General features: G+C 28.4%; 1 protein-coding gene across 1 annotated transcript; it reads right to left on the bottom strand.

The window, feature by feature from the left end:
- Positions 1–708: 708 nt before the first annotated feature.
- LOC101240830 (neuronal acetylcholine receptor subunit alpha-3) lies at positions 709–16,428 on the bottom strand. Its single transcript, XM_065814222.1, has 7 exons — positions 16,277–16,428; positions 15,882–16,036; positions 14,350–14,394; positions 6,006–6,115; positions 4,770–5,058; positions 4,435–4,693; positions 709–1,286 (listed from the first exon to the last, which is right to left on the bottom strand). Exons 1-7 carry the CDS (start codon positions 16,320–16,322, stop codon positions 787–789), a joined length of 1,404 nt encoding a protein of 467 aa, XP_065670294.1. The 5' UTR covers positions 16,323–16,428; the 3' UTR covers positions 709–786.
- Positions 16,429–24,893: the final 8,465 nt, after the last annotated feature.

The raw sequence follows: 24,893 nt of genomic DNA, 5'->3' as shown, positions 1-24,893 counted from the left end.
AAGAAAAATTTCAGAATATATATATATATATATATATATATATATATATATATATATATATATATATATATATATATATATATATATATATATATATTCTGAAATTTTTCTTACTAAAAATAAAGAAAAAAACTGAGTAAAAAAAGTTGAAAAAAGGGGTAGGGCGCGTGTCTGGTGCACACGGGTCCTCTGGTGTTGACAGCCTTGAAAACAACTTTAACTTGCACTGTTATCGGAACTACATAAATACTCTCAGTTTCAGAGCTTAAGCTGGTCTGGAAGGTAGTGAAAAATTTATCACAGAATTCTGTTACAAAAAAAGGAGTATATGCCCTTGATTCCACTTCCACTATATCTTTGCACTGGAAACAATTTTCAACATGCAATATCATCAGGACTACACAAACGCTAAAAGTTCGGGAGCTCTAGCTTGTTTGAAAAGTTGCGAAAAATCAATAAAAAGATTCTGCAACAAAAAAAGTGGGGTACGTGCTCCACATTTTTGGGCAGCCCTGGAAATGGTTCACGAATGATTTATGGTGACATTGAACGAATCATGGCGGCCCTTGAAATAATTTTTAACATACAGTTTCATCGGGACAACACAAATGCTGAAAGTTTTAAAGCTCTAGAACCTATGTGAAAAATTAAAACTTTTCTTTTATAAAAGTTTTAATTCAGTAGACTATATAAAACATATGTAATAAATTCTCTAAAATTTCGTTTTGATGTTTGAAAATTATTTAAAAGAACAAAATTTCCTTTAAAACTTTTTCAATAAATGACCTAACCGTATAAAAATTTTTTAAATCTATCGGTTTGTAGAAAAATTGTTACTGCCGATACAACTCCGATTACAACAGAAAGGAATAGCATAAGTCGATCAACAATTCGGGCAACCATTCTCCAATCTTCACCCATGTCTTTTTTAACATAAGACAATTTCTTTTTTTTGGATTTGAAGCTAGCTTTACTGTTTGATAAACAAAAGGAATCATTGCCAGACGACTTAATACGAAAGCTAGGGTCGTCGTTGGGTTGTTCGCTTGACATATTTGACGTTGATAATCTTCCTTTATTTTGTTCAGACGGGCAATCAACTTCAACAAAGATTTCTGCAATGTATCGAAGCGGTACATCAACTCGAACAATTTTTGCCAAGTGTCCTAAAACCAAACTACGAACCCAACGAGGCATATCATAGTTGCGGTAGTATAAATTCAAAATAAAACAATTCATTGCCATAGCAATACCAATCTCAAACATTGATATTGTGTAGTAGACTCCTATCAAAATATATAACTTTATAAATTAAAACTAATTTAAAAAATTTATTAAAATTCATTTTCAGTTGAGCTTTATAAACTAAGGCACTTGCTTATGCCACTAACAATTTTTTTTTTTTAAAAAAACGTCATTATTTCTCCATAAAAAAAACGTCATTATTTCTCCATAAAAAAAACGTCATTATTTCTCCATAAAAAAAACGTCATTATTTCTCCATAAAAAAAACGTCATTATTTCTCCATAAAATAATATGCAACAAAATTTAGAGGTTTTATTACAAGTATTATAAAAAATCTGGTACATTTTCTTGAATACAATCAACAATGTGAAAAAAATTCTTTAGAGTTTATGAGTTATCTAGACAACATTAATAGAAAAGGCATATATACAAAATACTACTTGTTGTTCTGCTTAAATTAATTTTATTTTAAAAAATAAACAAAAGGGTGGAAAGGAAGTTTTATATATCTTTATTAAAAACGATGATTTATCAAATGTTAAATACAATATCTAAAAAATTTAAAATTTTTAATAATGCTGTTTCTAATAGTCGATATCGGTACTCGATATAACCTAATCGATATCTAATACTCGATATCTAATACTCGATATTTGAACCTAAATTTATGATATAGATTTATGAATTTATTGCATTTATACAAATTTCAACTTTTGAGAATTCATGACCTTTTTTGAAAATTAATTTCAAGAATAAGAAGTACTAGTTAAGTTTAACAAAAGTTAAGGTCAACTAAAGTTAAGGTCAACTAAAGTTAAGGTCAACGAAAGTTAAGGTCAACTAAAGTTAAGGTCAACGAAATTGTAGTCGCCAGATAAAAAGTTATGTGCTATTTTATTAACATTTTCCTAATATAATACTTCAGGTTCATATTATTTTAATGCAGGTGAGCAAATACAATACAATGTTTTAATATACATTAATTTCTTTGCAGTTTAAAAATTTTCAAAAACAATTATAAAATATAAGCTACAAAAGTTGTCAACATTGTCAAAGTGTCAAAAATCTGTGTAGAAGGATGATCAAAACTTGAAACGTTGTGGTAAGGATGAAAATATTTGTTTATAATTTTTACTTCTTCTTTTTTTAAATAAATTTTATAAATAAGTAATCAAAAATAAGTGAAAATGACATTTTTATTAAAATGAGTTTTTTCAAATCATTCAATTCATTCATTCTTCAAATTTTCATCTGGGATTCTTGTTTCGGACTTTTATGGCATAAAACTTTAACGCTAACTTTTGAATTGTGTATAGTAGCAGTTCCGTTTGTAATTGTAAAAAAAAAGTTAACTTCCTCGTTTTCTAGTGAATTGGCTTTTTTAGTGAATTAGAGCTTTTTTAATTTTATTATGATTTTATATCGTAGTTACTGTTGCTGTCATCAACACTCTTCTTGTGGACATTTTACTAAATAATGGTAAATTTGGAGATATATATATTATTTCAAATAATATAAATCTCCAAATTTGAATCTCCATGTGTAACAAACTTATAATGGAAGCTGTCAATTTTATTTTAGGAAACTGTTAATTTAGTGCAGCATTAAACACCATATTTGAATTGCTGTCAATTTGATTACGACAGAATTTACAAAAAGATTTAAGGTATTATAAATATTTTCGGTAAGATCAAAATTAGAATTTTTAAAACTAAAAACTTGCCAACAAAATTGTAGATATTTAGATTCTTTAAGCCTCAGGTGTTTAGGATAAAACTGTACCAAAATCTATTATCAGTTTATTAAATTGAATTTGTTGCAAGCAGGACTTAAGAATAATACCTGATAATCATTCGAAACATTAGCTGGAACTAAATTCTTTTACACATTATCTTAAATTGTTAAAATACAAACCAAATAAATATGAATTTACACGGTTCTTTAGGTGTGTAGTAAACTTTTAGTTTTTCAGGGACCTACGTAGAGTTTTTTTATGTTTCCGATATGACACTTTCAGGGATTGTTAAAATTTCAATTTTAAGTATGTTTATCAAAAAAGATTTGCAAAAAATTGCGGTAATTGAAGTTAAGCAACTAAAGTATTTTTAAAAAATTTGCAGCCCCCCAACCCCAGACATGATGATAAAAGTTTATGAAATATTTTACTTTACCATCTTATACTAAATTTAAGTTAATTGACAGGTATTAAATCCTCTAATTTAGGAGAAGGTGCAAGGTGGTGAGAAGGTGGAATGTTCAAGTTTTATAGTCATAACTTTTTAAAACTAAAATATTATTGAATAAAGTATTATTGTCGATGAATTTAAATTTAGCATAAGATAATAAGTTAAAACATTTTATTTTGAGCAGTGATTAGAGTTCTGGCTCAGAACCAAAAGGTCCATTGTTTGATGCCAGCTTAGGCCAGATAAGCAACATAGGTAAAGAAGGAGGAGGGAACTTCCTTGTCAAATGCTTTTCTGAAGAAAAAAAAAAACATTACCCTCACATTTGAGGTTGGGGCTGCAAATGTTTTGAAGTATCTTTGTTTCCAGGCTCACATTTTTATTTTGATCAAACTTTCTTTGCTCTGGAAAAAATGAAAAAATTTAAAACAAACGTAAAACATAATAAAATAAAACGTAATAAAATGTAAAAATTTAAAGCAAACGTTTTGAAAGGCCTGAGTTATTGCAAAACTATCAGTCATGAAGCAATAATACTTTGTCAGTATGTTTATGTTATCTTAATTAATCATTGTCTACACGAATTTTTTGTTTGCAATCAGAAAAATTTGAAATAAAAATAAAAATAAAAAGTTCATAAATGAAAAGCTATCTTGCCCCATTCGTCATCTTGCCTCGTTTTCCTCTTTTTACTTTCATGAATCAACTTATGAATTGGATAATGTGAAGTAACCAACCAATTAGCATTTTGCCAAAAAATGTATCAATAAATACATTTAAATGTTTTTGTTTTACATTACACATGAAACTCAGACCCCCAAAAAAAGTATCATTAGTAAAAGCTACCCAATCACATACTTTAGAATTCAATAATTAAATGTTTTTTCAGACTCCTTGGAATTTTAGTCATAAATTTTTTTAAAAGAACATATACTTTTTATATGTCAACTCCTCTAAAGCCCAAGATTTAAATTCAAACAAAGTTAAGAAAATTTATGTTACCTAATAGAGGAAAGTTTTCAGAACTTGTTGGAAGCTTTTCAGACGATAGCTCTTGAAATATAGCCATTGACAAAAGCACTGTGATTCCTAGAGATATTCGTTCACCGGATTTCGGAGGAAGAAGAAAGACAAGAAATATCATAGAAGCAATCAAAGCGCATGGTATTACGAGGTTCATTACAAAGAATAAATGCTTTCTTTGAATGTGAACTCTAATTTGAATGCTACTGTGGTATAAAGTTTGTATTCTGTATTTTTTCTAAATAAAAGATAATATTTTAAATATAAAATATATTACTAATAATATTACCAAATGCGTATACACAAAGTCTTACTCTCAACCCAGTGATTAAAGCACTCAAAAGTTCCCACTCCCCGTTGATCACATACTCTTCACTAACTGCGTTGCTATGTGTCGGAATAACTTGAAGTAAGCTTTCATCGTATGTCCATGATCCAAACTCCATCAGACATATATGTTCATCAAAAGGAAAACTATTCACCTTTATGTCACAACTGCTGATAAAGAAATGTGAAAAAAAGCGCGTACAGTTGCCTCTGTAGTCTAATAGAACCATGTAAGATTCGTCTGGTTGAAATTTCTCACTGTAAACCTGCAATGCACTAAAAAAAAGCAAGCAATATATAGTAAAACTTATAAAAAGTGTAAATAAACATACTCTACCAATGTCTATTTTTGAACAGCTGAACCAAGTTAAGATGATATGGCCTAGATAGCTGAAACGTTCTAGATCAGCGGTTCCCAAACTGTGGGTCACAACCCCAAGAGGGTTACCTGACAATATGCCAGGGGTCATTAGACCTTCTGAAATACCTTGTTTACGCTGGTAAGGATTTTTTTTTTTATCATTTTAAATTTAAGCGATACTCTGACTACAGTCATTACAGCGTACTTATTTATAAGTTTAAAACATCAACTTTAAAATTAATAGCTTCGATTGTGTGTGACTTACAGTTGTATAATTTAAATTGCGCAATGCACACTTAAAATATTGTAAAGTTTACAATATTTTACGTGTGAATTGTGCAATGTGCGTAATAAATTTATCATAATTATGTCATGCATAATTAGAACTTTAAAGTTGAGGCTTTATAAAATGTTTACAATGTAAGCACGTTATTCCTTTGCAAATATTAATCAAACTATAAATCAATTTTAAAAACAATTTGTAACAAAAAATATGGTGCCTATGAAGTATAAAATATAAATAAAATCAGATATTTAAAAGTCAAAAAATATAATAGCTGAAAAAATTTAGTGGTTAAAAAAATTGCAGTGATTTAGGTACAACCTTATTAAATTTATTGTTAGGGTCTCCACAACTCGGCAAATTTTGCCGAGTTGTGAAGACCCTCTTTAATAATAATATTAATATTTAATAATATTAAAGGATCGCGGCTTTGGAATGGTCGGGAATCGCTGTTCTAGGTGGTAAAACGTTTACAAAAAAGCTATTCAACTTTAAAGTTTTATCAAAATTCAATTTTAAAGTTTTGAAACCGCTTTTATTTATAAAAATTGATTAAACATAATTAAAGTATAAACGTACTGGTTATATAAATGAATAAATGGAGTCCAAATTTTTGAAACTGGCACCACAAGTTTATCAACCCCACCGTATTCTTCCGGATCCCATGTTAAAAGGCTGTTTTTCCATTCCTTAAAAAGCAAAAAATCACAATCAAAAATTTATGGTTCCCTACAAAATAAGTAAATATATAAAAATTATTTTCATTAATTTAAACAGCTTAATATAAAAATGGGTTTCGAAATAGGGTAATGTTGTAGGTAGTTATTAGCGTTACGGAACACTGATTATCTATATTTAATTACAAGATAAAACTTCAGTATAACTTAAAGACAAAATATAATTACTAATGATTTTACTAAAGTTTAATTTAAAACCATCTAACTTTACGATCTTAAATTTTTACTTTTTTTTTATTTTTTTTTGTTTTATATAACTTTTATTTCGCTGATTAAACAATATTACAATTTTCAATCATTTAAAAAATAGATAACATCGTAAGCATAAAAACCTTAATATATATATATATATATATATATATATATATATATATATATATATATATATATATATATATATATATATACTGTTATAATTTGTCAGGGACTCAAAGAAGGTAAGGATGATGTGTTAATCTTTTTAACCTTTAGTCCAGTGGTGGGTCCAGACCACCAACCGGTGGTCCATGGACCCCTGGGGGTCCATAAGAAAATTTAATGTGGACCACAAAACTAAAAAATCTAAAAATTAAAGAATCACCATATTTTTCTATTCAGTTAGATGAGTCCACAGATGTAAGTTCAATGGCACAATTAATTGTTTTTTGTAGGTATATTCGCAATAACAAGTTCAAGGAAGAATTCTTGTTCTCTTCTATTCTTGAAACAACAATATGCTATGATATTATATAACAATATATTATGGAAATTTTTAAACAGTTTTTCAATGACAAAAAATTACAATAAAAATATTCCCCCAAATATTGTGATCGAAAATCACAATTTTTGGGGGGATGGGGGTGTAACACTCCCCCGTAAAATCGCCTCTGGTTATAAAGTCTGGATTGCAGACTAGACTGAAATAGATTGCTCCAAATGTAGTTGGTGTACACTGTTTTATTCATAGACAGGCTTTGGCAACCAAAACTTTACCAGGTAGTTTGAAAGCTGTATTTAATCAATTAGTCAAATTGGTCATATAAAATCCTCTGCTTTCAACACTCAACTTTTTTCTGCTGGAAAATTTTTGGAAAGATTTTTCAAGCTTAGAAAAGAAGTGAACTAATTTTTATGTCAAATGAAAAGTGGATTAGTAGAATATTTTAAATTTGACAGTTTTGAAATAACAACGGCTTATCATGTGGACATTGTGGGTCGTATTGTGGCAAAAATGCTAATGCCATTACACACTTGGAAATACTGAAGGAATTTATTGAAAAGCTCAAACTGTATAAGACTAGAATTTAAATAGCGTAATTGGAAATGACATTCTTCCCGAAATTATAAAGATAGAAATAGTTTGTTCCCTAGATAATTTGATTAATGAGTTGGGTAACTATATTCTAGATGAGAAATTTTTCAGCAGTAAATTATTACATCACCACTTTCTTGTGATGTGAAAAATATTATTGAGGAAGCGCAAGTAGAATTTATAGAGTTAAAGGATGATACACGGCTAAAGATCACTTTAAAATAACACCATTAGATAACTTCTGGATGAAAATGAGGAATTTATATTCATTGTGTTTATCAATTGCACTTAAAGCCCTTATTCCCTTTTCAACATCACATTTGTGTGAAGCCGAGTTTTTAGCTATGCTATCTCTTAAAACTAAAAAAAGAAATAGACTCGATATCAATGTAGATATTAAATTAAACCAAATTTTCAGATATTAATTGCTGGTAAGCAGTGCCAGATTTCCCACTGACCTGCTTTTGTATCATATTATTAATATTATTATTATTCAGTGATCAAATACAAATACAATAATCTATTTATAATTTGATGAAGAGGTGCTACACCAGGCCCCTCTATGCTGACGAACATAGAGATACAGACGCTACAGACAAAGCAGCAAAGTTACTTTCTTATGTTGTTTTTGAAAGCATTGGTTTCTTGCAAAAGCGCATTCCATGGGGCGACAATTCTATTTGAAAAAAAGTTATATCGCTCCTCATAGTTTTTTATCATCTGATGTTCTAGTTTATGGTTATGGTCTCTTAAAATATACTTATTTTCACTTTTTGAAAATTTTTGCAGGACGACAAAACTGAAAAGCTCGAGTTTACGAGTGATTTTGAGTTACTCGATAAGATCAGCTCTTTTGCGGCATTCTTCAAGAGTTGTTAAACCGAGCCGTTGGAGTCGATCTTCATAGGACAGGTGTTTAATAGTCGATATTGTTTTTGTTGCTTGATGTTGGACTTGTTCGAGAATGGCAATGTCTGATTTTAAATGCGGTGACCAGGCTTGTACAACAAACTCAAGATGGGGGCGAATGTAAGTGAGATACAGAGTGCGCCATAAATAAAAACTGCGACTGCGAAGTGTTTTTTTGAGTCACCCTAGCATTCTATTTGCTACTGATGCGGTTGACTCTATTTGCGGTCTAACGTTTAGGTTATTCGAGACCATCAGACCAAGGTCTCTTTCGACAGCGGTTTTTTCGAGAGGACGACGGGTGCCGTTGATGTTAGACATTGAGTATTTGTACGTTGTCTTGTTACATCCGCGCCCAACATGCATTACTTTGCATTTCTCAACGTTTAAATTCAAGAGCCAAATATGTGACCATTCCATTGCTCTGTCAACGTCATCTTGGAGAGTGATGTTGTCCGACTCCTTTTTAATTATCCCTATTATTTTGCTGTTGTCGGCAAACAGTTTCATATGATGTGTAATTCTGTCCGGCAGGTCGTTTACAAAGGTTACGAATAACAATGGCCCCAAAACCGAGCCTTTAGGCACTCCACTAGTAACTGCTTTCCATTCAGAAGTAATGCTGTTTATAACCACTCGTTGACATCGATTGCTTAGCCAAGCTGCGATCCAGTCAACGAGAGCGCCTTGAATATAGTACGCTCTCAGCTTATGAAGAAGGCGTTTATGTGGTGTTTTGTCGAACGCCTTTGCAAAGTCTGTGTAAATGACGTCTACTGCGTGTCTGCAGTGAGTTACATCCGTCATGTCCCAAGTTTCTAAAAGGTTTGATACGCATCCCTTACGATGAACAAAGCCATGCTGGTTTGGAGAAATTAGACCATTAGCAACGCAGTGCTCTATTATTCTTTTTTGTAAAATACTTTCCATAATTTTGAAAGGTATGGAAGTGAGCGAGACTGGCCGGTAGTTGGATGCTTTTAGTCTACTCCCCTTCTTGAAAATAGGTGTTACATTCGATTTTTTCCACAAGTCAGGAACTACACCAGTTGCAAACGAGCACTTATAGATAAGCGAAAAAGGCTTGGTAAAGGCAGCTGAACATTTACTAAGGACCCGTGGGTGTAAGCCATCGTAGCCGGTTGATTTTCTTTCATCAAGGTTATTTAGGCATTTTTGTACTATATCGATAGAGAAACTTGCTGGATCGATGACACAAACTGCTTCAGTACGACTTTCAAAGCCTGGCATTGAACCTTCAGGCTCTAAAACAAAGACTGATTGAAAATAGTTATTTAACGATGCGCATATATCGCCGGTATCGGTTGTGATGTTACTATTGACTGTTTCAAGCAATGTAATGTTGTTACTGACACTCTGCTTGCTTCTTACATATGCAAATAAGCGTTTAGGGTTGCTATCGGAATCCCTGACGAGTAACTCTTTGTACTTCTGCCTACCAGCTTTGACCATTTTTTTAACTTTTGTGTAGGCAGTGCGATGCGATATTTTGAGAAACTTATGCGTATCTTGACCTGCATTTATGTACTTGGCCCAAGAGATGCGTTTAGCTTTGACCGCCTCAATAAGTTCTGGTGTTACCAATTGCTCCTGTTTTTCAGTAAAGGGAGTGGTAGTTGACGGAATGTGTAGGTTAGTGGCTTCATTGTACACGTTTGCTAGAAGCTGGTAATCATCGTTTGCATTTAGTCCAGTGAATACTGTTTCTCATTTAACAGCTGCAATATGTGCTGATATTGCTGCGTAGTTTTCTCGACTCCAAATGAGTCGAAGTTTTAGGTTTTATATATTAACTAAGATAAAATACTTTTGTGTCATTGATAGACTGTCATATTTTTAAATAGACTGTCGCTAGACAGTCTAATAAAAAATACTTTAAACAAAATATTATGCTGATGAATAAAAGTTACATTATTAAAATTTTCACCTTGTAAAAATTTTTAAAAGCTAAGGGGTCCATGAAGATTTTATGATATATAATTTGGGGAACGGGTTAGAAAAGGTTGGGAACCATTGCTTTAGTCACTAAGGGAAAAAAACACTTGAACTTTTAAAATAAAATAAAAAATTCAATAAAACTCTTTTTAGAGTTAAAAATTGAAAACAAAAAATATTAAAAAAATAAGATAAAAAAAATTCAAAAATCTGAAAACAAATACTGTAAACTATATTATACATATATCAGGAATTAAGAAGATGTATTTTAGTTTGCCGTTTAAACGATGAAATGCTTTTTTTTAGGTATTCAATATTTTAGAAATGTCTCCACATTGATCGACCACGGTTTGTAATTAGAAAATCTGATTGCTGTGATTTAATTTTCCCTAGGTCTTAGTTGTACCTGGTATTTGAACAATTAAATAACATGTTTACCATCATACAACTTTTTAACATGTTTACATCGTTTTTATACATGATTGTAAATCCAAATATTACAAAAACCTTATAGATTGTGATTGAACACAACTTTTACCTACTAAAAAAAGGTAAAAGTTGTAAAATAAAAGAATTAACACAGTTTTTTTGCTACTTTTCACCGTTTATAATTTGTTTTAAGCTTTTGTGTAATATATATATATATATATATATATATATATATATATATATATATATATATATATATATATATATATATATATATATATACTAAATAAACATCTTCTCTGTTTAAATCAACGGGTAGTTTATTAATTAAGACTTTATGATGACTTGTTATAATTATTCTTTATGATGACTTGTGATCAATTAATTTAAGTTTCTTGACCCATATTTACAAATTAATAAAAATCAGAAATGTGAAAAAAAAACTTTACTAAGAGTTTTCAAAATATAATATATATTGTTTTTTTAAGCCATAGATCTCTATTGATTTTTTTTTTCTGAAAGTTTATGCTAAAACAATGTTTAAAAATATTATCAAAGATATTTCTATAGCTCATATACTTTTAAAAGATATGAGTTACAACATTCGTATACCATCTCCATTTACAAATTTGTTCACAGAAAGTAGACTATTCCTTACCACCTCCTATCACAAACTTGTTCACTGAAGGTAGACAATTACATTCCTACTCTACTAGAAATAAACACAATGGAAAACTAAATGTACCATCTTTTAAAATCCAGAAGTATGGTAAAAATTCTATTGTTTACCATACTTCTATTGTGTCTGTGAATGGAATAGGAGCCTTGCATGTATTTTGTATGAGTCCATAAAACTATATCCTAAAATACCTTTACTTCATCTTAATCAATATCAATTTAAAAAAATTCTGAAAAATTTTTTATTCTAACTTTATTACTTATATTATGTTTAAAAATTGGTGTCACTCCTTTGATTAGATTTTTGTGTGAGTGACACCATCCTAATAAATCATTAACTTATTATTATAAATAATTTTATGCTCATAACTACCATTATAATATTAGTTATTATTATTATTTTTTCATTGTAATTATTGTAAAAATACTTATTACTATTACTATAATTTGTATTAATTTTTTTTTATCTTGTATTATTATAATTTATTATTATTATTATTATATTATTATTATTATTATTATTATTATTATTATTATTATTATTATTATTATTATTATTATTATTATTATTGTTATTATCATTGTTATTATTATATTATCAAAACTATTGTAAAAATGATTTACGGAAAATAAATAGCGGTTGTTGTAAGAAAAGACTATTCTAAATAATTCAACTAACGAAGTTAGTACATAAAAAAAAATGTGATAAATACTGAAATTTTAATATTTATTTTAAAAACTTTTTTGAATCTTTTATAGGACTAATGTTTTCTTCATTATTCTAGAATAACATTTTAGCGTAATTTGTAGAAAAAAAATCAATAGAGATCTATGGCTAAAGAAAAATAATTAAAAAAGCTGCGAACAAGTTAATGTATTTTGTTTACTTTTCCGCATTTATTACCTCGTTTACAACGATAAGGTAATATGTTAGGCGTTACGGTGCCCAGGTAGAAATTACTTTAAAAGTAATCCGTATCGTCAGGTCAATGTAACTGTACAGTAATCCGCATCGAATTAGAACTTCGTACATGCTACACCGGTATGGTTATTTCTGATTATATCGGAACTATTGGGTCATATGATAATCTTATCGATTTAATACCGTTGAACCAATATTATTCAATAGCGGTTCTTTCAAAGTGATTGAGTTATAATGATTCATTACTATCTCGATTATGGCACGCTAAATCCAATTTGGTCCATTGCCATGCCGTAAATAAATCACGAGAGCTAGGATCTCATACAGCAACTTTGAAACTTTAGCATTACTTTATCATTACGTTGCACTACAATTTTTTTGAATTCAATAATACTAATTAAGAAAATAAGTTCTTTTAATAATAAGGATGTTATAACTAGAGACCAATTTTTATCTCAGCTTTGGATTTAAAGTTCAAGGTTTGTTTTTAAACAATTTCAATAAATATAATGAAAAAATCTCAAGCTTTTATAATTTCCCCGCAAACGTTAGTTATCATAAAATTTCTCTTAGGACTTTTTTTTACAAATAAAGTTCGTGTTATAAAAACTCTTAACATTCAAAAATAAACAAATTATATATGTGTGAGTAAAAAATTTAACGTATAAAAATTAATTATTACAAATTTTCATAAAATAATAGTGTTATAGTTAAAGAAAAACGCGGGAAACTTGGAAGGTCTTATCATCAAGAACCGCTGTGTAGCATTTATATTTTTACAATATTAAACTTTTGACAATGATGTTAAAAACAAAAGTTAAAATGAATATAATATAAAATAAATGAAAATAAAACAAAAAAACTCACAAAGTTAGTATTAAAATAAAAATACAAAAAGTAATTTAAAAGAAATCATTAATAAGGTTAGCATACTCAAAAATATTATTTTTAATTAATTTTTGAAAGCAATTTTTATTTTCTACATGTTATAATATTATCTTTTGCTAAGATTTTATTCTGAATGTGAGGAGCCTGATATGTAATTTTAAATTGTCCCTGCTTAAGTCTGCATATAGGTTCAATTAAGGTGCCTGTTGTGCGCAAAATATTTAAAAAATTTTAAGTTAAGTTTAATTTAAAAAGATCATGAAAAATTGAAGGACATTGTTGAAATTCACTTTTGTACATGAAATATAAAATTTTAAATGTTAAACCTATGTTTAGCTCATATAATGTATAAATATTCATACTTTCGAAAAGTGGTTTTGCAAATTCGTTTTTTTTTTTAAATGCGTTCTTAAAGCATGTTTTTGTTTTCGATAGAGTGTTATTCGTTTGCCTTTAGAAGTACTACTCCAAGCGATATTTGCGTAACTTTTATTTAAGTAACTTTGTATAAAACTGAAATATATTTGTTTTAGATGATGTTTATTTAGTAGATCCCCTCATTGATATAGAGTTCCAAAAATTTTTGAGATTTTGTTGCTAATATAGGCATTATGGCTATTTTTTTTTATGCAGAACAACAGCTGTAAAAAATCTACATCAATTCTCTACATTTGCTTAATATTTCATTTATTTGTTTATCATATTATTTGTTTAACATTTCAGGCAACATAGCCTATATATTTTTGTAATATTTTATGTACGATACATTAAATTGTTTTTTAATTAATAGATTAACTTTAATTTCTAATAAGGTTTAAGAATATTTATTCAGTTTTTCTTAAAATGCTTTAAAAATACTTATCACTTATCACAGGTTAAGTTTAAAGAAAACTTTTCACTCCTTTCTTATTTAACGATGTCTTTTTTTTGACCTTTTCTTTTTCTTTTTTTTTACTTCTTATATATTTAAAAGTTTTTTTTTTTATGAATACGCTTATGTTTTTTTTTAAAAAAAAAAAAGTTAGGGTTAGGGTTTAGAAATGTTTTTAAAACCTTGAAACAAAGAATGATAAATTTTTTTAAATAAAACTTTGAAAATTAATAGTAACTTACGTGCTTTACGTGAACCTTTAATGTCATTGCTTGGGTTTTTTCGTTCTAAAATAAAGATTAAAAAACACACTGATTTGTCAGAAATCGCTTGAAATAGTTTTGTCAGCAAAGCGATTAGGTCTTCAATAAAGTAATTAACCTATTTTTTTTTTAACTTTCTAAATTTAATTTCTCTGGTAGAATTTAGTGACGTCCGAACAAACATTTTAAAGCAGAATTTTAGTGGACCTATGAAGACTTTTTGGGTGGTCCACTCTAGTTTTGCTCATCGGTTACTTAGTGGACTATCAGTAGTAGCCGCCATATCACAACTTTGAAAGTTATCGGTTGGCCACTTATAGCGGATGCCACTAAATAACCGAATAAGTTCTAATGAACCGCTCAAAATGCCTATATTAGTCCACCGCAAATCAACTACAAAAATGTTTGCTTGACTTCTCTAAGAAATTTTGTATCTATATCATTACTTATAAATTTTATTAATTTTGTTTACATATCTTTTTTATTATGATACACTTATACGAGCTTATGAGGTTTCAAACAAAAACAAGTTGTTTAAGTGTCGTTTGCAGACTTTCTTTAAAAAAAAAGAAAATATTCAATAAACAACGGTGTGTAAATTTGAAAAAAAGGCAGTTTCTGTACATATTTTAGCTGATTTTTTTTATTTAAAAAAATATGAAAAGTCATTACAGAAAACGAAAAAATTAGCGATTAAAATTGTTGTTATAACAACAATAAACATGTTTGCATTTCATGCGAAAATGTTTACTTTTTCTCAGATTTTAAGATTGCAGGTTGCACAAAATTTAATAATTTAGAATTTAATTTAAAAAAAATTATTTCTGCTTATTTGATTGATTTAACTATGCTAGTTACTGAAAATGACAAAGGTTGACTTAAGGTTGACTTAAGATTGACTTAGGGTTGACTTAAGGTTGACTAAAGGTATGGTTGACTAAAAATGATAAAGATATGATTGACTAAAAATGACAAAGATATGGTTGACTAAAAATGAAAAAGGTTGACTAAATCATTGATGATAGTATTTTAACAGGTTAATAATGCCGTAAAAATAAATCCGTAAAAAAAAATAATTTCTAATAATACATTAAAAAAGTACAGACATCTGGGTAGCCATTAAAAAATAAATTTCTTTCAACAATAATAATCTATGGTAAAACATGTTGTGCAATATGGCGATAAATTATCTACCATCTTGCATATGGCAATCAGATCCATTGTTTAAATCTATTATTCAATATAGTGATCGATATGATTAAAGATTATAATAACTACATAAAATAAACATTTCAATGTGGTTGAAGATATTTTATGATAATTACACAAAATAAACATTTCAATGTGGTAGAAGATATCTTACAATAACTACACAAAGCAAACATTCAACATTTGGCTATTTTAGCATCGTATAAACAGTCCCTAAATTATTTATTTGTTAAAATATTTAGACTTAAAAATATTAAAAATCAAATTCTATAAGCAAAATAAAAGTTTTGAAACAAACTTACAACCGCATCTATTTTCACTATGTCTGTTGTTATATAAATGATCACGGGGTCAGAAGCTTGTAAAACGGGCCTAGACTCAACGCTATAGTTTTGAAATAGACTTGTAAACAGTCGTTGCTCTTGCGAAAAAGTGCTCTGTTCACATAAAGAAAAATCTAAATGTTGATAAATTTATATTTCAGTTTGTTATTTTGTACATAATGTGTAACAAACTAAGGTTTTATTTCTAATAGCAAACAACACACGATTGTTGTAAAAAAATTTTGCGAAAGAAAATTCGAAAAAAAAATAGATTTTAGGAGTAAAGCTAAGATTTAAATTATCAACAAAAAGTACACAAGGTTTTATAAAATTATAAAAATATAATTACAATTAACTTATATTTATTTGCTTACGGTAAACAAAAGTAACGATTACAATCCAAACCCTTGTTATAAACATGTCTGCATCAGTGACAGACTGCGTTTTTCAGAAAGAAATTATTTTTTCAATGATCCCGGTCAAACACAGCTTTATTAAAAGTTATATTCAATAGACTCTATATTCATAGAGAAATCAAGTTTCTATAATTTTATATTTATTTCCTAAATTTAGTTATTCGTTAATCGCAAACTAATGAATAATTTATTTTACAAGTAACGCTACTTGTTTTTGTTGATTATAAAAAAAATTGAAGAAAAGAGAGAATAAATAATGATTCGTTCGTTTTTATTATTACTATTTTTTTTCTTGAAATCTACAGTCTGTAATTTTGATTAAATTTCAACGCCCATATTTTGTAAACTAACCCTTATTCAGAATACTAAGGCTTTTTAAAAAGGGATTGGATCTACCATAACTTTATTCATTTTTTAGGGACCCAATTTTTAGAGCAGAAAACTGGCAGAGAATGTTATATTATAAATGTTATAGTAAGCGGATCCACTTTCCTTTTTTTCTTTTTTTTAATATTTTGTACATTACCCAGAGGGCACAGGACCTAATAAAGACGTCTTTTGAACGTTTAAAAGAATAAAATTACTTGGTGATGTGCAAAGCAATTAAAACTTTGTTTTATTCTCTTTTCTTTGGTTGGTTGGGGCAAACCAAAAAAAAATATTTTGACATTGAAATAAGCTTTAGAACTTATCCAAACAAAATATTTTATTGTTAAAAATAAACTTTGTTTATTTCAGCTTATTTCAGGTTATTTCAGAAAATCTCGTACAAATACTTTTATAATTATTCTGAAAGAAAATTTAATTAGGTTTATTAAATTTTGTTTGCTAAGGTTTAACGACACCTTATAGAGTGTTAAAATCTCAAAGCAAATTAATTGTCACGCCTTCCCTTTAAAAAGGAAACAAAGTCAAGACTTATAACTACAAGCTGGTGTCTCGCACCTATATTGTGTACAGTGACGGAAAGAATTATCATAAATAGCATAATGAATCAATGTGCACAACCTAATATCAAAGTCTCAACACGGATTTGTAAATCACTACGGCTGCCTAACAAACCTGATTGAGTCCCGTAACATTTTAAAGAAAGCAGTTTACAGTGGATACCTGGTTTATTAAATATTGACCAACTTTGTCAAGCATTCATCACTTATTCATGCTTTTGGCATTTACAGAGAGGCCAGGTATTAAACTGGATAACTGGTTAGCTAGCAATTAAACAACAATGAGTTATAATAGGAGAAAAAACATCCTAGTGAAAAAAAGTGAGAAGTGGTGACCCTCAAGGATCACTGCTGTTTGCGTTCTTCATCAATGAATTACCAAACTGCATTTATAACCATACCAAGTTAAAAGATCACATGAGTTATCGGTGTCAATCCATTTCCTCTGAATATGGAAAACTGAAAGCGGATAACAACAGGGCCGTAAATTGGTAGCATAACTGGCTCGTGAATAAAAAGTGCAAAGTAATGCTATTTGTTTGATGCAAAAACTAATTGGTAATACAGTGGCTGACATAAACGGTAACTGATGCAATATAGTTCCAACACGCATTGAGTGAGACCTTGGTGTAGAAATATTCGAAAAAGTCAAAGTACAAAGAGAAGCAGCAACTTGGGATAGCAATCAAGTGGTTGGTTTTCTTTATTCATTTTGGTGTTGGATCTCTCTAGCTATAGAAAAACTGTACCAGCTCTACATCAGGTACCGCATCTAGAGTTTTGTGTTCAAGCTTGATTAACTCCTCTACAAAAATTGCTTTACTCAAACGTGTCCAACAACGCGCATTATTGTTAGTTAAACATCAAAATATATCGTTAATAACGATCAAAAACAAAAAATACTCGGCTTAAACACTTAAAGAACACAGTAAACTTATACAGTAATAGAAAAATGCTTGTCATTTACAACAGATTGAAATTTATATTCTACAGCTTTTCTCATCAAATTCAGAATATAATTTAAGAAAAAGTGGCTTATTTAAAACTCAACTAATCAAAGGTCATCCTGAACGTCAGCACATTTTTACAAACTGTTGAAATAAATTAGTGCACGATGTAATTATTAATGTCACTAGAGTAAACTTTGTTAAAAAATATATTTATCATTCTACTTTGGATGCAGTAATGTCAATCATCAGCACATGAAAGTCTGGTGTTGCTTTCCTTCATCATTATAAAACTTTTTATGTTTTTCATATTTTTTGGTAAGTTTTATTTTTTATTGTAATATATAAATAAAAGTCTAAGATATTTTTATTTTCAGTTGCAGTCCTGCTAGATGCTAAATTTTGCTTTACAAGCTTTCGTACGCAAGACGTTCAGCTCAGGTTGCCTCTATAAAACTAATTGCAAATCGGTCACGGGAAACTATTGCTATTCTAAAGCCGCTGCTTTAGCTTTAACCAAATTATTGACCTGTAATGAGAGGATGACTCGTCTTGGCTACGAAACTTTTGGAGAATTTTTGGCGAAGCTAATGATGATAGCAAAACTGCGATGAATCTAGAAATACAGTTATACTTTTTGAGTGTTATAAAAACAAGAATCTTTTTAAATTAGAGGCTAGTTGTACTTTAATTTTATTATTCATCTAATCTATTTTATTTTAGAGGCATACTCTTCTTAATGCAAGTTAAAATTGTAAATTAAAAAGAATTTCCAATTTTTCTTCTGATTATACTTTTTTAATACTTTTACTGATCTTGTTCGATGAACTCTTTTATGGTTTTAACGTCAGCATTTACATGATTGAAGATTTGGGACAATACGAAGAACGAAAATTCCGAGAATGGAGAATCAAACGAAACAAGCGGCCGGAAAAATTGCAAGTTTCTAATGCAATAAACTAATCATAGAAGATTGGGGTGTAAAGAAAAGAAAACATTTAACCTCATAATATTTTATTTTCTTGTTTACTATACTTTACTTTTTAAAATGAATGAATATTTTTTTCTTAATCTTAAATTGAGTGCTGAGAAAGAAGGATGATAATTTTTAATCGAAAAATCTTCAAAGTGAGTTCCATTGAAAGAGAATCTATTTTCGTCAGAATACTTTTTTAATTTTAAATCTAAACGTTCAAAGTTTTCTTATAAATATTGGTTAAAAACTACTTTTTATTTTCTTTTAATTTATTTTTCTTTTTGCTTAAAAATATAATAACTTTATTTTACGAAATGACCTCGTCAGCTCATAGTATGTTACGTAAATCCGACGTAACAGATTACATTTGATAACATTAGCCCTAATAATTCATTATCAAAACCTACAACTTCAATACGATAGATCAATGAAAACTCTTTTTTATATTATACTCTATAGTAAATCTTTTATCGGAAAAAGTTGATTGAAATCTTATATTACAATCATAAGAAATAAATAACACTTATAAGATATTTATAGCGCAATTTTTTAACCATGAATTTGCTATTTCTATGTTTTAGCGCTTTCAGCCGGAAAAGAAATTAAAATTCAAACCCTTTTTTGAACCCTTGGATGATCAAGGTTTACTTAAATCATTATAAGAAGACAAAAACGTTATGAAAAGTATTAGAAAACATAAAACATAAAAAATAAAATAACTACAAAATTATAAAAACTTATTTAAAAAAAAAAACTCTCAAAAAAACTTAGATATGCAAAGATGTTTAAAACCTGTGAAAACACCCAATAATTTGTAATAAAAAATGTTATAACTAAAAAGTTTAACATATTTTGCTCAATAAAAAATTACTGCAAGTTTTGAATCTTATATTAATCAGTATAACTGCGGAAGAAGTTAATTTAAGTTCAGCATTGTATTTTACATTTATCGTTTCAAGGTGCAGTTTTGGATGAAAATGTTACGTGAAAAGAACACATACGTATAATCCAAAATAAAATATTAAAAATATAGGTCTCCAATACAAAGTCAAACAGGTTTTAAACCAAACCTGTTTGAAATTATTGATTAATCAATAATAATTATAATTTATAATCTCTGATTGAAAAAAATTAGATAGCATGGAACTATGAGGTCAATCAACCTAATTTGCTCTGGGTATTGGTTTAAAAGGTTATTAAGTAACAAAAATTAAAAATTAGGTCGATAAAAGTTATTTAGCTTTTTGCACTCAGCATTTTATCTTTTTTTCAAACATTTTTAATAATGCACATGAACAATTCTTGAAAGAAACGAATTTTATAAGAAGATATTTGCAAAAAGCTGACTTATGAAGTAAATTCTTAGCGGGGGTTTTTTTCAGAAAAAAGCTTGCATTTCTTAATAGATCCAGTTCTTCTCAAGAAAAATCCAGTTCTTCTCTAAAACTAATATGCAGTTTTCAAACACTTAAAATTTTTTTTAAAGAGTATGATTTGATTTAAAATGTCTTACTGTTTAAAAATATTTCTTTAGGAATAATAATGTTGTTAAAATTACAGAGCACTTTAAAGGCTTTGATAGTAATTTTCTTCGTCACGGTTTAAAGATAAAGGCACTCAATACTAGTGCCGGATTTACTATATGACCTTTTGGGCTAAAACCTGGGGCCCTGCATTTAAGGGGGCCCGCATTTAATAGCTATTAAAAATGTTTTCCCTAGGGAAAACATTTTAAGGCTCTGTTCATTAATAAACAAAATCTAAAAATCCAGCTAGTTATTTATTAAACAATAATCCATATTTAAAAAATAATAATTAATATAAAGCATTATTTGGTAATTATAAAAGAAAACATATTAATAAAAATTTCATTTTGTTTTACCTTATTGATATACAATGACTTTGCTAACAGCAAACTTTTTTTAACGGAAAAACAAAAAATTAAGTGAGTAAAGAAAAAATATTTAATAAAATAGTTTAAAGTTCGATTATGAAACAAAATTTAAAAAGATTTGTTAGAAAAATGGGCTGCCTGATAAAATTATCTCGAAATTTCGAGATTTTACTTTTTGAGTGACTTTCACTTGTCCGTTTTTCTACGGGAACGAGAAAGGAAAAGGACGTCCATAAATTACGCAATGCTAAGTTTATTTAAAAAACAATAGGTAAGAAATTCATTGCTCTTTTACGGGGCATTTTTTACATTTTTTACTTTTAAATTTTTCATTAAAGTTAAAGCGCTATTTTAGTTTTTGGCTTAATTAAAAAATGCGAGGGAAACTTTGTGATCTTATTGGTTTTGTTTATTAATTGAATTTATCGTTGTGTTGAATTTATTTTAAATTATCGTTGTGTTGAATTTATTATGTTTATTAATTGAATTTATCGTTTATCAAATAAACCAATAAAAACAACAAAAACATAGAAAAAAAACATTTTTAAGTTTAAATTTCTTTACTAAAGTTTGACTATTTTGATATCATAAAATCTTTACTCTTTTTTTCTTTTTGCGTTCGGCTGCATTTTAATTCAAAACTTTTAAATTCTAAGTTCATAAATTTTGAAATCTAAAATAAATTTTGATTTCGAACCTTTTATTTGCAATTACATTCTTAAAATTTGGTTGCGCTCAATCGCATTTATTATTATTTCATTTATTCCTAATTGTAAACGAGAACACGAAAGCTGTAATTTAGAAACGTATGTAGTAATTGAGAACACGAAAATTGAATAAGAAAGCCTTAGATAAAACTGAGAACATGATAATTGTAATTAAGAAAGGTTTATAATATTTACCATTTCAAGGTGTAATTGAGATCTTAAAAGTTGTAATTGAGTAACATAACATGTTATTTAGATTTCGTAATATGTAATTGAGAAACAAAACATGTAATTTAGAAATTGTAATATGTAATTGAGAATACACAAATAGTAATTGCGACTGCACAATGTAAGCTTATAAGTTGTTACAAAAGATCTTTTTTGGCATGGTTTTAACTAAGTAATATAATCAAATTTAGCATTGGTATGCACCAATAATAAGTTTTTCAAATAATTCTAAGAAATTTAAATAGTCTTCTTTATTCCTTTCTAAATATTTTTATCGTAGTTACTAATAAATTATCTTTAGTTTCAGTGTCACTCTTTTGATATAAATACAAGTTTTTTTCCCCCTTTTAATGATGTAGCGCTTTTTTTTCTTCTTCTCTTTATTATTATTGTTGTTGTTATTTAAATACTGTTACTATTATCATTAATGTTGTTATTATTATTACTATTATTATTACTATTATTATTACTATTATTATTATTATTTTCATCTTATTTAATATTTGTATGTTGTATTATTTATGTGATTACTTTATATTATTACTTGTACTATTCGTAAAAGTTCTTATAATGTTAAAACCTTATTTTAGAACATATCTGATTTGATTTGATTCGAACTTCTAGCTGTACCCCAATGAACAAAAAAGCTTGTCCACATGAATTCCATGTGGATTCTGTGTGGGATTAATGAGAACCCACATGAAACCCATATGGGACAAGCGTTTTTTTTACTGGGACGCAATAGTAAGTTTATGTAATGAAACTATTTAAAATGGTTAAAATTACATGCTTCTTTAATCACCAAAGTATTTGGTGATTAAAGAAGAACTTCTCTAAAATCCCTTGTTTTTTTGATCCCATCTTTTTTTAAAACTCCAACCTTTAAATTTTGATGCCTTAAAAGAATTTTGTTATCTTTAATTCCTGATATGTTTATTATAATTCCATGATGATTGGTTTGCTGATATCTGAAAAATTTAAACTCCATAAACCAAGAGGTAGAACTATAGCATGTAAAAAATGTAAATTTATCTGAACATGTATCAGCTAGCTATTAGTATACCACTCAAAATGGTTAGGTATAACTTTCAATCTCAAAAATAAATTCCCTAAACCTAAACAACTTTTAATTAAACATGTTAGAAATAAAGTAAGTTGACCCAGGTATGCAATATCTAGTCTTATGCAGGTCAGAGTGGTCAAATTTTACCTTTTATTCTCAAAAATGAGTTCCCAGACCCAGAAAACCTCTAATTACATATAATTAGAGATTACTTTATACTATTACTTTTTATAATTATAAAAAGTAATTATGAATTTATAATTTTATAATGGTCCAAGTTAAAAAATAAAAATAGCGCATTAAGTTTAATGAAAATCGCCAAGTAAAAGAGCTTAAGATCTCGACTTCTATTTTTTAAATATACTTAAATATATATACCTAAATTCAGCGGCAATTTTAGGGAAGTAGGGGGGAGGAGGCAGGGGAGGGGGAATAACACCTTACCCTCCAAATAAGGTGATTTTTAAGTTATAGTCAGTATTTTGACAAATTTAGTCGGCTAGTTGGGTATTCGACACAATTTAGTCAGGTGAATTTTAGTTTTATAGACCTTTTTTTTATTATTTTTAAGAAGCCAATTTGGGGTAATTCCACCCCCTACTTCTAAAAAATGGTTAAAGATCACTATAAATAAAAAATAAAAAAGTAGCACAAGAATTTTTTTTATTTACGCATTTAAGCAAACGGTTGATATAAAATTAAAATTTTAACAAAAAACAAAACAAAAGAAAATTATTTTTTTAAAATTTTACATTTATGCAAAATCGGGGCAATTCCTCCCCTTTTCAAAAATATTTAACTGCTTTTCTATTTAATATTAGTATAAATTTTTACGTGAAATGATGTAAATATGATAAATAATAATTAAAAACGAATTTTGAACCAAAATATCCTGAAAATGTAAATATTCATAAATAAACATAGAGGTTCCCGAGAAAGCATTTTATGTTAGCGGGGAATGCATCGGCTACAATAAAAGTCAGAGTTATTTTGATTGGATTTAAATTATGAGTAACTATATATCTAATACGAAATACAGATGTTATTACAAACGTTCAAATTTTGTAATTAAAAATTTTACCATTTAAGGGGTTGGAATTTCCCAGAGGAACCATTTCATTTACGAAACGTTTATGCAAATTTAATGCTTAGTTGAGCTTAAATGCACTTGAAAATAAAAAGAAATAAAAATACATATTAAACACATCCAAAAGATAAATGATGAAATAAAATCACTTTTTAAAATTTCTAAAAGCAAATTTCTAGAGCAGTATGAATATAGGCAGTGGCGGCGTTAGGGTAGGGCCTGGTTAGGCGATGGCCCAGGGCGCCGAATATAAAGGGGCGAAACTAATTGGTTATTTTACCCTTTGCCTTTTTTTCGAATGGGGTTAAATTGAGCTAGGGGCGCCGTAGAAATCTCGCCCAGGGCGCTGGTAGTCCTAAAACCGGCACTGAATATAGGAAGAATATACTTTGTGAGAAACAGGAAGTTGGCAATCAAAAATATGAACTAAAGGTGATTCAAGTTTTTTAGTTTATTTGTATTGTTCCATTTATTTTTAGGGGGTGGAATTAAGGATTCACTTTTTAAGGATTCATCACCTCCTCCTCCCTCATTTTATTCTGTGTAAACTATTCATCGTTGTGATTCCAAAAATTCAGAGAATAAAATTAAAAAGGTGCCAGAAGCAAGTTTTCTTTTAGTAGGTGTTAGTAGGTAACTAGTTTGTAAAGCACAAAAAAAAAGATTTCGCTGTTTCCAGATTTATTTGTTCTTATTTCCAGATTTATTTTTTGTTAACTGAGAATC

The sequence above is a fragment of the Hydra vulgaris genome, chromosome 12 (assembly GCF_038396675.1).
Source record: "Hydra vulgaris chromosome 12, alternate assembly HydraT2T_AEP".
NCBI classification, from domain to species: domain Eukaryota; kingdom Metazoa; phylum Cnidaria; class Hydrozoa; order Anthoathecata; family Hydridae; genus Hydra; species Hydra vulgaris.
Note: the sequence above shows the minus strand (reverse complement) of the source record. Positions and strands in the feature narration are given on the sequence as shown.

What these genes read in the sequence shown, in the direction of transcription:
- LOC101240830 (XM_065814222.1), bottom strand. Translation starts at nt 16,322, where the DNA reads ATGTTTATAACAAGGGTTTGGATTGTAATCGTTACTTTTGTTTACC. An exon ending in TTTATTCATTTATATAACCA is followed by an intron (nt 5,059 to 6,005) that starts GTACGTTTATAC and finishes GCTTTTTTTTAG; the next exon opens with TGCATTGCAGGTTTACAGTG. An exon ending in CTTTAATCACTGGGTTGAGA is followed by an intron (nt 4,694 to 4,769) that starts GTAAGACTTTGT and finishes TCTTTTATTTAG; the next exon opens with AAAAAATACAGAATACAAAC.